This window comes from Rattus rattus, chromosome 2, assembly GCF_011064425.1.
Source record: "Rattus rattus isolate New Zealand chromosome 2, Rrattus_CSIRO_v1, whole genome shotgun sequence".
Lineage (NCBI taxonomy): Eukaryota > Metazoa > Chordata > Mammalia > Rodentia > Muridae > Rattus > Rattus rattus.
Genome location: NC_046155.1, coordinates 99195079 through 99208298, shown reverse-complemented (window position 1 = coordinate 99208298; position 13220 = coordinate 99195079). Strand labels below are relative to the sequence as shown.

Genomic DNA, 13220 nt, shown 5'->3' with positions numbered 1-13220 from the left:
GTGCTGAGTGAATGCACTGTGGGAACTGGGCTCTAGGCCTTGGTGGTGCCTCCTCCATCCGTCTGGAGCTTCCGGATCTCGTTACTGTCCTCTGGTGCCCTAGGGAGCATCCTAGACTGGCACCTCATAGTTCTCTGGCATAATAAAAAGGAAGGACTGCTTTGGGAGCCATGACTGGACAGTCAGCGCCTGGCCTGGTCTGAGGTGAGGTGACTGAGGGCGAAGATTTAAGGTTCCCTGGAAAAAGTGGAGCATAGTTTAAATGGGACCCAGCCAAGAGCCCATGGGGACAGGGACCCAGTGCTGAGGAGGGAGAGACTGGCTGCACACTGGACTGGGAGGGCACAGCAGCAGCCGGAAGTCATCCACCTCATTTCCCTGGGCCTTTGGTAGCCTGAGCAGAAGGGTTTCTGGCATTGTCTAATTAGGGAAGATGGTCTCTTTTGGCTGTGGGGCTTTGAGAGTCCCTAGGATTTATACACAGCCCAGTCAGGCCCTGTTCTTTATTCCCTGGGGCTCTGGCCTGAGGCCTGCTTGGCCTTTCCCAGGGTGCCTGGCTCATGGCCCAATGAATCATCTTCCGCCCTACAGGCAAGACACCCCATCTCTATCAACAGTGTACAAATGGACCCCCCCCATATGTGCCTGTCTGAAGGAAGGAGGGAATTGGAGGGGCTGGAATCAAACCGGAGAAACTTCCGTTCCCACGACCCTTCACCCCAGCCTCCCTCCGTGCTACTAAAATGAGTGGAGATGGGAGGCAGCCATTCTTTCTAGAGCAGCCACTGAGCTGTAGTTCTAGCATGTTCCAGGTAGGGAAATAGACGCTGGGGAAAAGGTATTTACAGCTAGATGAAGGCGGTGGTTGAAGTTCATGTGGGGCCCTGGCTGGCCTGGGTAGCATTCTGAACAAGGTTTGGAAAGTTGAATGATTTTTTTAGAGCTCTTAGGGGAAGTCTCCTGGAGGTCATCACATCCTGGGGTTCTAAACCAAGGCAGTGCACAGACATGCGTGCAGGTCTGGAGGTACGCCCTAGGAGCCCCTAAAATACAAACTTACCAGATTTATTAGCAAGTGCTACTCCTACCTCCACGGCCTCACAGGCGGTCATGACTGGCTCCTGACCTGTAAAATGGTGGGTACAGGGGAGAAATGGGCAGAGAAGGCTGAGTTCAGAATGGACTGGCTCCTCAGATGCTTCTTACATCGGCTTAGGTCTGATGTACCCTCCAGCCTCCACTCCTGCTTCCACTATCTGGGATAAGAAACTTTTCCTTCAAAGTCTAGAAGGCTCAGCTGTATCTGCTTGAAACTGAAGGGGGTGGAGTGACAGAAAACGAAAAAGGGGGGGGGAACCCACACATTAAAAAAAAAAAATCATGGCAGTTAAATTCAAACCACATGCTCTACAACCCCAGCCTGCAGATCTCTGCTGCCACCTAGGAGTATTTGGTGGAAGTGCAGTCCTGGTGCCCCAGCTTCTCCACTTGGGCTTCTCAGTCAAGCCTTTCTCCCAGTCTGACCTCTCTAGTGGGGAATTTAGAACCCTCTTGAGCTTTCCCACCTCCTTCATCTGTTAACAGAAGGGGAAACTAAGTCACAGAGCAAGAAGGGCAGTCAGTAGATATATGTTATGTACCCAGTGTGTGTCTATTTGATACTAATTCCTGTTTTTATTATTCTTGTAGTCCTGAGGCAGGCAGGCATTGAGACCTCCCTTCTATCTCCTTTTCTTTTTCTTTTTCTTTTTCTTTTTCTTTTTCTTTTTCTTTTTTTTCAGAGCTGGGGATCGAACTCAGGGCCTTGCGCTTGCTAGGCAAGCGCTCTACCACTGAGCTAAATCCCCAACCCCTCCCTTCTATCTCCATCTTAGCCATCCAGGAAAATGAATACAGCTGTCACACCCACTTCCTAATTCAGGGTGTCCTGGGTTTGGCCTAACTTCTTGATAATGTGCTCTGCGATCTGGTGAAGTCATATGGCTCTGAGGTGCCATTTACTTGGGGTTAGATCCAAGCTTGGGTCATTCCACTGGTTCTCAGCACACATCTGTGGGAACTGGGGTCTTTCCTAGACCTTGGTGCTTCTGGAAAATCAGAGAGATGCCCCTGGATTCTGTGGCTGTCTTGGCAAGGTATAGATCTGTAGCATGTTGAAGAAGAATGGTCTGGGGAATTATTACAGGGCATTCAAGAACAGTGTGAGCTACGGAGAAAAACTGTACCCCAATTCCCCATTGAGGACCTGGCACTGTATGCTATACCATGGGCTCTGGGATGAGCCAGGAGTTCCAGGCCAAGAGATGGGCAAGCCAGGTTTAGCCATCAGAAGGCAGCCTGATCCCCCAGCCTGGGGATAGAGGGCTACCTCTTGCTTCTCTTACAGCCAGTAGATCTCTGATTTTTTACTACTGCTCATGCTGGGGTCCCAGCCTGACCCCTGTGGGCCAACAGATAAAATGAGGGTTCATGCAGAAATCATCCCAGCTTCATTTTTCTGTCAGTATAGCAAGAGCTCTGGGTTCAAGCACGGCCTCCTACAGTCTGCAGGGCCTGGCCGTCCTTGTCTGCTTCCCTGGGCCTCTGTCTCCTTTTCACTGTGAGTTTCATGGTGGTCAGGTGGTGCCTGCGCTAGACTGGTTCCTGTCAGACTTAGCAGTTAACACTGATGTTTGGCTGGGGCCCCATCAGAGCTGTCAGTTGGAATACCTATACGTGGCATGTGGCCCGGCTTCCGCCCAACACGTAGGCTGAGCTTTATGAGTAAGCAGACTGCCAGGTCTCATGGCACAAGCCCCAGGTACTGAGGAGGCTGAGGTAGGAAAGTTCAGGGCCTGCCACAGGTAGATTAAGGATAACTTGGCCAACTTAGAGAGATCCCATGTAAAAGTTAGAAATACTGTTTTTAACGTCTAGAGCAAGCCAGGTGTGGTGACTCTCGCCTTTAGTTAGTCCCAGCACTTGCTAAACAGAGGCAGAAGGATTTTTGTAAATTACAGGTTAGCCAGGGCCACATAGTGAGACCATCTCTCTTCATCCATACCTGAAGCAGGCATCAGATCTCATTACAGATGGTTGTGAGCCACCATGTGGTTGCTGGGGATTGAACTCAGGACCTCTGGGAAAGCAGTCAGTGCTCTTAACCGCTGAGCCATCTCTCCAGCCCCGAGACCATCTCTCAAAAACTAAATGAGGGTTTCCATTGCTGTGAAGAGACACCATGAATCTTAGAAACTCTTATAAAGAAAAACGTTTAATTGGGGCAGACTGACAGTTTCAGAAGATCAGTTCGTCATCACCATGGCAGGAAGCATGGCAGAGTCCAGGCAGACATGGTGCTGGAGGAGCTGAGAGTTCTACATCCTAATCAGCAGGCAGCAGAAAGAGACTGATTGGATGGAGCCTCAAAGCCCACCCCTACAGTGACTCACTTCCTCCAACAAGGCCACGCCCATCCATCAAAGCCACACCTCCTAATAGTGCCTCTCCTTATGCAAGCAGTCAAACATGGGAGTCTGTGGGGGCAAATTTATTCAAACCCAGCCTCCTTCACGAAGCAGCACAGCACTCACTGCCTTTGGCGTTAAGCCCCACCTATAAGGGGGCGGAGTCTTCCTGGGACTCCTCTCCCTGCACCCGTGTACTCCTGTGTCTCTTGACTTCCACACTGTGCAAGGCCTGGCTCTCCCGTGAGTGTTTCCGCTGCTTCAGAAGTAACCTTTGCTAAAAGCCTGGAAGTCAGCAGGGGTGAAATCATTCTTCTGAATTGGGTCCTGGTAGAACTAGTGAGGGACGGACAGGTGAGTTGTGCCTGGCCAAGACCCGCAAACTGTGTACTGCCTCTCAGCCACTAAGAAGTAATCAGGTAGTTTGAGAGAGGGCCAATGGAGGAGGTGCTTTGATAGCCGAAGGTGGCTACAGTGACCAAGCAAACAGTCCCCAGCCCATGGGCCTCTGTGCGTATGTGCTTACCTCTGAGACCTGGCTGCCCTGCCCGTGGGACAGGGACATTCTTTCTGTCTTACCCCAGCATGAGGAAGAGGAGGAGCGAGCTGTGGGGAGGAAGTATGGGCAAGGCAGTCCCATGGGAAGGAAAAAAGCAGATGGATTCAGCTGGCTTCTGGCTCCAAGCTTGGTTTGAGATCCTTTGGGGAGAGGTAAATGTGCTTTTCAGCACATTCCTAGGAGGTGCTGGACTCTCAGTCCAGAGGCCAGAAAAGAGCCTGTCACACTCCCTCCTGGATTCGTTTTCATTCAACAGACTGATCCAGCGGGACCGGTGGACACAGTGAGTCCACAGATTGTCCACTCACCGATGCAACACAAATCAATTAAGCACTACTCAGTATTGGCTATGACCCGTCTGTGCAGCCTGCCCGCTGTCCTGGGAGCCTAGCCCCATGGCCTGCCCTTTTAGGAGTAGTTGAGATATCATTCATTTGTGCCAGGTACAGGGCTGCGTGCCAGTACTCAGGAGGAGCCAGGACAATCACGAGGCCTTTTGTGTGCTTGTTCTCAGTGCTGGGAATGGAACCTAGGGCCCTACTCCAGGCAATATCTCTTCCAATGAGGTACATTCCCAGACCTGCTTTGTTTTGCTCCTGAGACAGGGCCTCTTGTAGCCCAGGCTAGCCTTGAACTTACTATATAGCTGAGGACAACCTTGAACTGCTGAGCCTCCAGCCTCCACCTCCCCAGTATTGGGATTATAGGTCTGTGCCATCTTGCCTAGACAGAAGTTATATGCACATTTAAAAAAGTATCTGGGGCTGGAGAGATGGCTCAGAGGTTAAGAGCACTGTCTGCTCTTCCAGAGGTCCTGAGTTCAATTCCCAGCAAGCACATGGTGGCTCACAAATGCCCTCTTCTGGCCTTCAGGCATACATGCAGGCAGAAAGCTGTATGATGTAAACATTAATAAATAAATTTTTAAAAAGTTCTGGGGGTTGGACCCATCACCTTACACAGACTAGCTGAGCCCTGTGCCACTAAGCTACATTCCCAGAAGGATCATGAGTTCGAGGCTAGTTCTAAGCTGTGTCGGAAGACTCAGGCTCAAACAAACAGCATCCCGGAAAGAGAGGAAGCCCACCTGCCCTTTGCTTGACAGTCAGAAGGTCCGACGTTCAATCTTCAGCACTGGTAGCAGAATTTAACGGTGCTAGGGACAAACTTAGTTGGTGGGTCAACTAAGACACCAGACCCTGGTTTCAAGCAGGGGCGTGCTACAAGGCATGGTAGTGTATGCCTGTGTTCCCAGAACTGAGAAGGCGCTTACAGAGGAGTCAGAAGTTCAGGGTCATCCTCCATCCACTATTTGGCCAATTTAATGCCACCCTGGGCTGCATGAGACCTTGGGGGAGGGTGTTCAAGAACAGTTAGAGGTCCCTGGTTTGGGTGCCAGGATCCAACATCCTCTTCCGGTCTCCCTGGGCACTAAGCAGGTACACATGCAGGCAAAACACTCATAGACATAAATTAAAAATACGTAAGCACTTTTTAAAAGTGCAAGGCCCTGGGTTCGGTCCCCAGCTCCGGAAAAAAAAAAAGAAAAAAGAAAAAGAAAAAGTTCCTTAGAATGGGTTGTGGAGTTGAGGCTGAGGAAGCAAGGCTGGATAGAGGAATGCGAGGACCTCCGTGCTAAAGAGATGCCCAGCATCCATCCAGGCTGGCTGATAAAGGGAAGAGCAAAGCTATTGACACTAGTCTGTCAACCAACCGTCTGTGCTCAGAGCCTTGACTTGCGAAGGACCCTTACCTCAGGGAGCCAGCAGTCTCCTGGGAGAAGGCGGGTATCAACCCATGATTATAGACTGTAGTTAAGAAAACCGAAGATCTCGGAGAACACAGAACAGGCACACAGCACTTACTCTGAGGACTCAGTAGGGCTTCCTAGAAGAGGTGTGTGGAAAAGGCCTTGGTTGCTAGGAGAGGGAACAGGCTTAGGTCAAGGCCCCGAGGCAAGGGAGAGGTAGGTGTCTTTTCTAGACACTGAGAGTTGGCTAGGGTGAAACAAAGAAGGGTGTAGGAGTGGGAACAAGGGTGAGTCTGGTTTGGGTGATGGAGCGTCTTTACCCCGGTGCTCAGGAAATCCGAGAGGGAGTCCAATGGGAGCTCGGTGAGTGTGGGAACCCCAGTGTTGAAGGAGGTGGAACTAGCCAGTGGTAAGGCACAGCTGCGGGGTGTGTGGACCCCTTTCCTAGTGCCCAGTGGGATTTGGTGTCAAAGTTGTTTCTCACCACACCCCAGTCCTACTTAAGTGGGTCCTGGGGTAGATTCTAGCCTTGTCCTGGCATTTGAGGATCACGTTTAAACAAACGCCAAGAAACTGGGTGAGGGCAGATTGGGGGGTGCGAGAGGCGTCGTTGAGACCCTCCCCAGTGACGGTCATGGGAAGAGGCACAGGAAGGGAACAGGAATGGAGCCGGTACAGAACACTGACTAAGTTGAGATAGTGGTAAGGACGGGGGTGACTTAATGTGGGTGAGTTGTGTGACAGCCTCTCTCTCTATCACACCCAAGTGTCTCTCTCACCGGCTGGGGTCAGTGAGGTTTTCAGCCATCCCACTTGATGCCTACAGGGGTGGGTGCCTGCTTTTGCCATGCTGTAGTTGTTGATCAAGAGAGTTCGCATCGTTGTGAGAGGTGGTGGGTCAGGCTGGTGGGTGTCAGGACTTGGGAATCTGTATGTGAGAGTGCACTTGACCCTACCCTACACCTGGGCCTGTTCTATACTAAACCCTGTTCATCCATGGCTCCTGGGTGTAAATCACTGTGACGCCCTAGATACACTGTGGACGCGTCCTGGTCCACGGGTGTGTGTGACTTGCGTCCTGAGGCGGGGGGTGTGAGGTCCGGCGGCACTGGGCTTGTTGCGGGAGAAGGGGCGGCGCGCAGAGGGCGGGACTCTCCCCCTGCGACGCCGCGCGCACTCCCTGCGCGGAGGAGGCCGCAGCGCCGCCGCGGGCTGCGCCCTCACAGACGCTGCTACTAACGCCGCCACCACCACCGCGGCGGGGCTGAGGCCCCAGAGGAACGCGGGTGGGAGGGGGCCCTCCGACTCGGCGCAGTACCCGCCCCGGTGGCAGCCCGGCCGCATGCTTCAGATGGTGAAGACCCTGGCCCAGTTCACCATCGCGCTGGAAGACATGCGCGATCTGGGCCCGGCCGCCGCCTCCGGGGAGTCCGCCGGGGGCGGGGGCGGGGGCTCTGACCCCGCGGAGGAGCCGGGGGAGGCCCAGGTACCGGGAGGGGGAAGGGCAGCCGGGAACTTGGGTCTTGGCCTAGGATGCCGCAGATCCAGGAGATGGGGGAAGTGTGGGCAGATGCTGGAGAACAGGGCCCGGAACTTGGATCAGGCACCAGGACCTTGCCTGCCTGTCAACGCTGGGCTTGGGGAGAGCTGACCTCAGATGAAAGCAAAGAGGTTGTTGAGCCTCCTCCCCATGGCCAACCAGCATGGTCAACTCTGGCCTCGCTGGTCGCTGGTCGGCTTGGCAGGGCACTAAGGATCATGGCCCAGGACAGTACTCTCTTGTCAGATGGGTCAGGTGAAAGCAGATTTGTTCCTGGGGAACCTTGGGTCCCCAGGAAAGCCAGATTTCCAACTATCCCTCAGGGTTGATGGTCCCCAGATTATGTATGAGTCAAGGGTAGCCAGCACTGCTACTTTGCCACTGGGCCTGGAGATGTCATGCAGTGATGCTGTAGGAAAGGTGGTGTCCCCATTCCTGTCTCCAGCGGCCTTTCTGGAGACTGGAGGAGGCAGGGAGCAGGGATGCTGCCTTGTTTTTGTGTTCGTCTGGGCCCTGACTGTTCCATGCTCTGAGCACAGTGAGGACTAGGCCTAATCCAGATGCTGTACTGTGTTGTGCGTATGTGTCTCCAGTGCTCAGGACTCTGGGCAGGAGGGCCTACCTCGCAGCTGGATAACTAGGCTTCATTTTCTGTCTTGATGGGGGGCATCTGGCCTTCATGGCCTCTCTGTGTGTGTCTTTCTTCATGCTTAGTACATAAGGGTCTCAGTCTTTGGGTTTACTGACAGGAGAGTCCCCTCATCATGTTCCTGCTGTGTCCACCTTCCCACAGGGTCCCCTGGTCCCAATGCCAGGGGCCTGTCTGTGGCTATTGAAGGGTGAGGGGATCCCGAGGGAAGCAGGCTGAAGGCCTGGCCAGCCTGGAACAGGTGGGCCTGCCGATTTGGCTGACAGCTGCTTTGTCCCTGTCTCCTGCTTCTCCTGTCCCCCGCCCCGCACTGCTCCCGTGTCTGGACACGTGCAGAGGGTGCTCCATGCAGTGACAAGGAGCTGGCCTTGTTTTCTGTGCTTTACCTGACAGCTGAATGACAGCCCACTGTGCTTTGCAGCAGGGAGGAGGCTGGGAGAGGCGGCATTGCAACGTCAGCTCCCTCTACCATCCCAGCCTCCTGGCCAACAGGCCCAGTGCCAGCCCTCCCTCTCAGGAAACTTCTCTGACCATGACCCAGGTTGGGGATGGCCAGCCAGTGAGTGTGGGCAGGGGACAGTAACGGTGAAGCCCAAAACCTGGTTCCGCTGCCATCAGTCAGAAAACTTCCCGTGAAGTCTCAGGGAAGTGGAATGAGAAGAGACAGTTAGGGTCGCTGTGTGTGTGGACACCTCCCTGTTCCCCATTGCCGAGCGTGGAGCTTGTATGGTACCAGGAACAAAGGGTTCTTACTTCATTTCATGAAGGAGTATGGCAGCAGGGCCACAAAAGTCACACAGCCAGGACAAGCAGAGCTGATGAAGTTCCTGATGAAGGGGACATAGGGTGCTGGTGTCCTAGGGCTCTACATGAGGTGTCTAAAGAGGCTCTGGGCCTTGTCTGTCCCTGGCCATAGGACAAGTCATGTCACTTCTCTGACTTGACTCATCTGTGTAGTGGACGACACCTGTGTCTTGGAACCGTGTGAGGCTGAAATGGGTTGCACATACTTGTGGGGTATTGGGGTGTTCTGGGAGCTGCCGGCACAGGAGCGGACATGGGAGACCCAAAACTGCTTTAAGTTTCTAGGGGCTCCAGAAGCACCCAGTATAAATGGCCGGCTCCTAGTTGGGGTCTATGAGGTAGAACCTGAGGAACACAGCCCAGTACAGAGCTTGCAAAAGTGGAGTAAGCCAGCCTCCTATGTCCCAACGAGGTGGCACCCAGGCCTCCACAGAGCTCAGAGTGGGAGTCCACTTGAGTGTGCCTCCTTGTCAGTTACTGGGGGACCAGGCTGATCCCCCAGTTCCGGGGTCAGAGGACCAGCACCTGAAGTAAGCTTACCATAGCCAGCTAAGTAAGCTGGTCATGGTAGCCTGTGGCTCCTGGACGAGAGAGACTGAGGCATCCTGGGCTATGTACTGAGCGACAGAGCAAGGCCTCGTCTCCACCAACCAACAAACACTAATAGAGCGGAATCCAGAGCAGTCCAGGGAGCGTGGGCAGGGCAGGGGCGATGGCAGGTCCCCTCACTAAGGCTCTACATTAAGGGGTGTTGGGATTAGAACTGGAGGAATGCCCAAGCATAAGCACCCATTCAAGAATTCATCTTGAACCTGCAGGCCTTGATGGTTGCAGGCCCAGGCATGGCCCAGGCAAGTGTGTAGGCCCCACACCAAGGGCCAGTCTAGAGACCCAAGTGTCAGTATGGGGTTCTGGAGTCCTTGCCGGGATATAGGCTAGTGGGATGGGTGCTGTCTGGGGGGGGGGGGGGTTCCTGGGTAAGGTTGGGGACTGTGGAAGTTGGTAGCAGGTGAACTCTGCCTCAGGGAGTGGGTGGGGCAAGCTCAGACATTCCCAAGCTTGCTTCTAAAAACGTCCTCCCATGGGATAGAGCTCACCTTGACGTAGGATAGAGCTCACCTTGACATAGGATAGAGCTCACCTTGACATGGGATAGAGCTCACCTTGACATAGGATAGAGCTCACCTTGACATAGGATAGAGCTCACCTTGACATAGGATAGAGCTCACCTTGACATGGGATAGAGCTCACCTTGACATGGGATAGAGCTCACCTTGACATGGGATAGAGCTCACCTTGACATGGGATAGAGCTCACCTTGACATGGGATAGAGCATGGGATAGAGCTCACCTTGACATGGGATAGAGCTCACCTTGACATGGGATAGAGCTCACCTTGACATGGGATAGAGCTCACCTTGACATGGGATAGAGCTCACCTTGACATGGGATAGAGCTCACCTTGACATGGGATAGAGCTCACCTTGACATGGGATAGAGCTCATCTTGACATGGGATAGAGCTCACCTTGACATGGGATAGAGCTCACCTTGTCATAGGATAGAGCTCACCTTGATGGGCAGGAATCCAGTGCCATGTGATATGGGTGCAGATTCTGAGCAACCGTCAAGGGACTCTTGGGTCCTGTGTATGGAAGCATCCGTGGTTCCTGCTCTGAAAATGAGACACTAGGCTGGGGTTGTAGCTCGGTGAGCACAGGGCTTGCCTACCATGTGCTCCTTGTTGTACAGCCGTGTGGAAGCCAGATGTGGTAGTAAATACCTGTAGCCCCTAGCACTGGGGAAGTCTCCACAGCCTGGTCTATATAAGACCCTGCCTCAGAAAGAGAAAGAGGGTTAGTGAGATGGCTTGAAGGGTAAGCATGAAGGCCTGTGTTTACATTCCCAGAGTCGTAAAAGATGGACATAGCTGTGTGCATCTGTGACCCCATCAATGTGCGTGTGTGAGACCCCATCAGTGTGTCACCCCATCAGTGTGCCTGTAGCCCCTTCAGTGTGTGTCTGTGACCCCATAAGTGTGTGACCTCATCAGTTTGCGTCTGTGACCCTATCAGTGTGTGTGACCTCATCAGTGTGTGTGACCCCCATCAGTGTGTCTGTGTCCCCTTCAGTGTGTATGTGTGTGTTTGTCCCCAGTGCTAGAGAACAGAGACAGGCAGATCTCTGAGCTCCCTGGTCAGCCAGGCTAGCTGAAGCAGTGAGCTCCAGATTCAGTGAGTAACTCTGTGTTAAAAAATAAATAAAATAAAACAATAAAATGCCGTGAAGGGCAGTAGAAGAAGACATCTCATTGACCTCTTATGTCCACACATGCATGCCTTGGTGAGTGAACCTGAACATGTGTGCACACAGATCTAACACATGCACATGCACGCGCGCACACACACACACACACACACACACACACACACACACACACACACGAGAGAAGAAAAAAAATGGAGAGGCTATGAAGCACACAAGTGGACGAAAGGGCTGGGAAAAGGAGAGCTCCGTAACCCTTTAACAGAGAACTGGGATCCAGCCTGGTCAGAGCCCTGATGCTTCCAGCACCAACCTTACTCCCTTCAGCTGCAGTTTCTTCTATAGCAGGAAGTGACAGCGTCTACTCTGAGGGATGCTGTGACACACAGCCAGGTCAGACATGTCCTCCTAGCAGCAAGCTGGAACTTGGTATTTTCAGAGTAAGTCTCTAGAGTGGGTGTAGCCCAGAGGCATCCTCCTTTGTAGATATGAGAGTTTATTGTTGTTGGGTTTTGTCTTTGTCCAGAACCTGTTGGGGTAGGAAAACAGGGATCCACTTGGAAGGGTGTGTTTGAGACTCGGGAGCGTTCCCAACAGGGAATGCCTGAGCAAAGGTCTGGCAGAATGGAGGTCCAGGATGCTCTGGGAAACTGTGGGACTGGAAGCTGGCAGGAAGGGCCGGGGAAAGGGCCAGATGGGCTCTCTGTTTGCAGGTATGGCTGACTGTAGCTGAAGGTGAGAGGCTTTGGGGAACAAAGAACCACTCACCTTCTACTTCTGTCCCCACAGGACATGAGGAAGCACGTGACCATGACCCTGCTGGACACGGAGCAATCGTATGTGGAGTCACTGCGTACCCTAATGCAGGTGAGACCATGCCCTAGGCCTGAGAGCAGCATTCCAGGTGTGGGCCTGGACAGGTTGGATCACCCATATGGACAGGGACTGAAACCAAGGAGCTGTGAACCTGGATGCGGCCAGCCCTGCAGGGTTGGTGAGACTAGAGGATCCAGCTAGAGTAGGAGTCTCTATCCTGTCTATAGTTTCCACAGCCCCTCAGCAGTCCTGGACCCGGTTCTGAGCTGTGCGCCTTTTTGCTCTTTCTGTGACTGGAATTAGACGCTAAGTATCTGCTCGGGGCAGGCCCTGGTCCAGATACAGGAAGCCCAAGGATGCAGGAACGAAGACCCTGCTGAGTACAGGGGTCACTCTAGAGCAGTGGTTCTCAACCTTTCTAACACCGAGACCTTTAATATAGTCCCTCATGTTGTGGTGACCCCCAACTATAAAATTACTTTGCTGCTACTTCATAACTAATATTGCTGCTGTTATGAATCGTAATGTAAATATATGATATGCAGGACATCTGATAGGGGACCTTTGAGGGGCGGGTGTGGGTCATGAGCCACAGATTGAAAACCACTGCTGTAGAGGCATGGGAGGTGTCTGACCACTGTGCTGCCAGGGAAAGCTCCCCAGAGAAGGTGCCGTGGGGATGGGCTTGACACATCCGCTTAGAGAGCTATGTGGTGCGAAGAGCTGGTTCTTGGGTGATGTCACAGGAGCCAGCAAGGGTCATGCCGTGAGGTCCTTGAACTCCAGGAGGTTTTGGACCACAGTGTGGTTCCTGGAGAGTTATCAGAGAGGCTTTCGAGACAGGTAGGCACGTGGTTGGACTTGTGCTTCGGGAAGTCTGCATGACTACTGGAAGGATGGGCGGCAGAAGATGAAGCTGTCCCAGGGCCACACAGCTCCAGTAAGGGCGCAGACCATGGGAAGGACAGAGGGGGACAGACACTTAGGGGGTCTGCTCCGGTTGGGGGTTCCAGGAACTGGAGGAGGGGTGTGAGGTGGGAAGACAGGTCTATGCCTGGGCCCCTGGCCGGGGAGGGGTGCATCTGTGGCAGGATGATGAGCTGAGGCCAGAGCCTGGGTGTATGTCCTGAAATGGAGCCCACAAACACAATTGAGGATGAGCGTATTCAAGCCACCACAGCTCTGGGTGAAGTAGACCCCAGGAGACATCCAGAACCACTCACCCATCCTTCTTCCCTTCCATATACCTGTACAGAGCCCTTCTGTAGACCAAACCCTATTCTCTGAGCAGTACAGGGTCTCCATTCAGCAGTGAGCCTGAGGGGCATGAGTCCCTGGAGCTCATGGGCTATTCAGAAGAGTCGCCCGAACCAGCCAGACAAGTCACACTGT

General features: G+C 53.3%; 1 protein-coding gene across 1 annotated transcript in view; it reads left to right on the top strand.

Moving 5' to 3' along the window:
- Arhgef17 (Rho guanine nucleotide exchange factor 17) overlaps nucleotides 1-13220 on the top strand; it is a 55086-nt gene that overhangs the window by 22429 nt on the left and 19437 nt on the right. The window contains exon 2 of the mRNA XM_032893063.1: nucleotides 11802-11879. Coding sequence (XP_032748954.1) covers nucleotides 11802-11879 — 78 coding nt within the window. The remainder of the gene's footprint in view (nucleotides 1-11801; nucleotides 11880-13220) is intronic.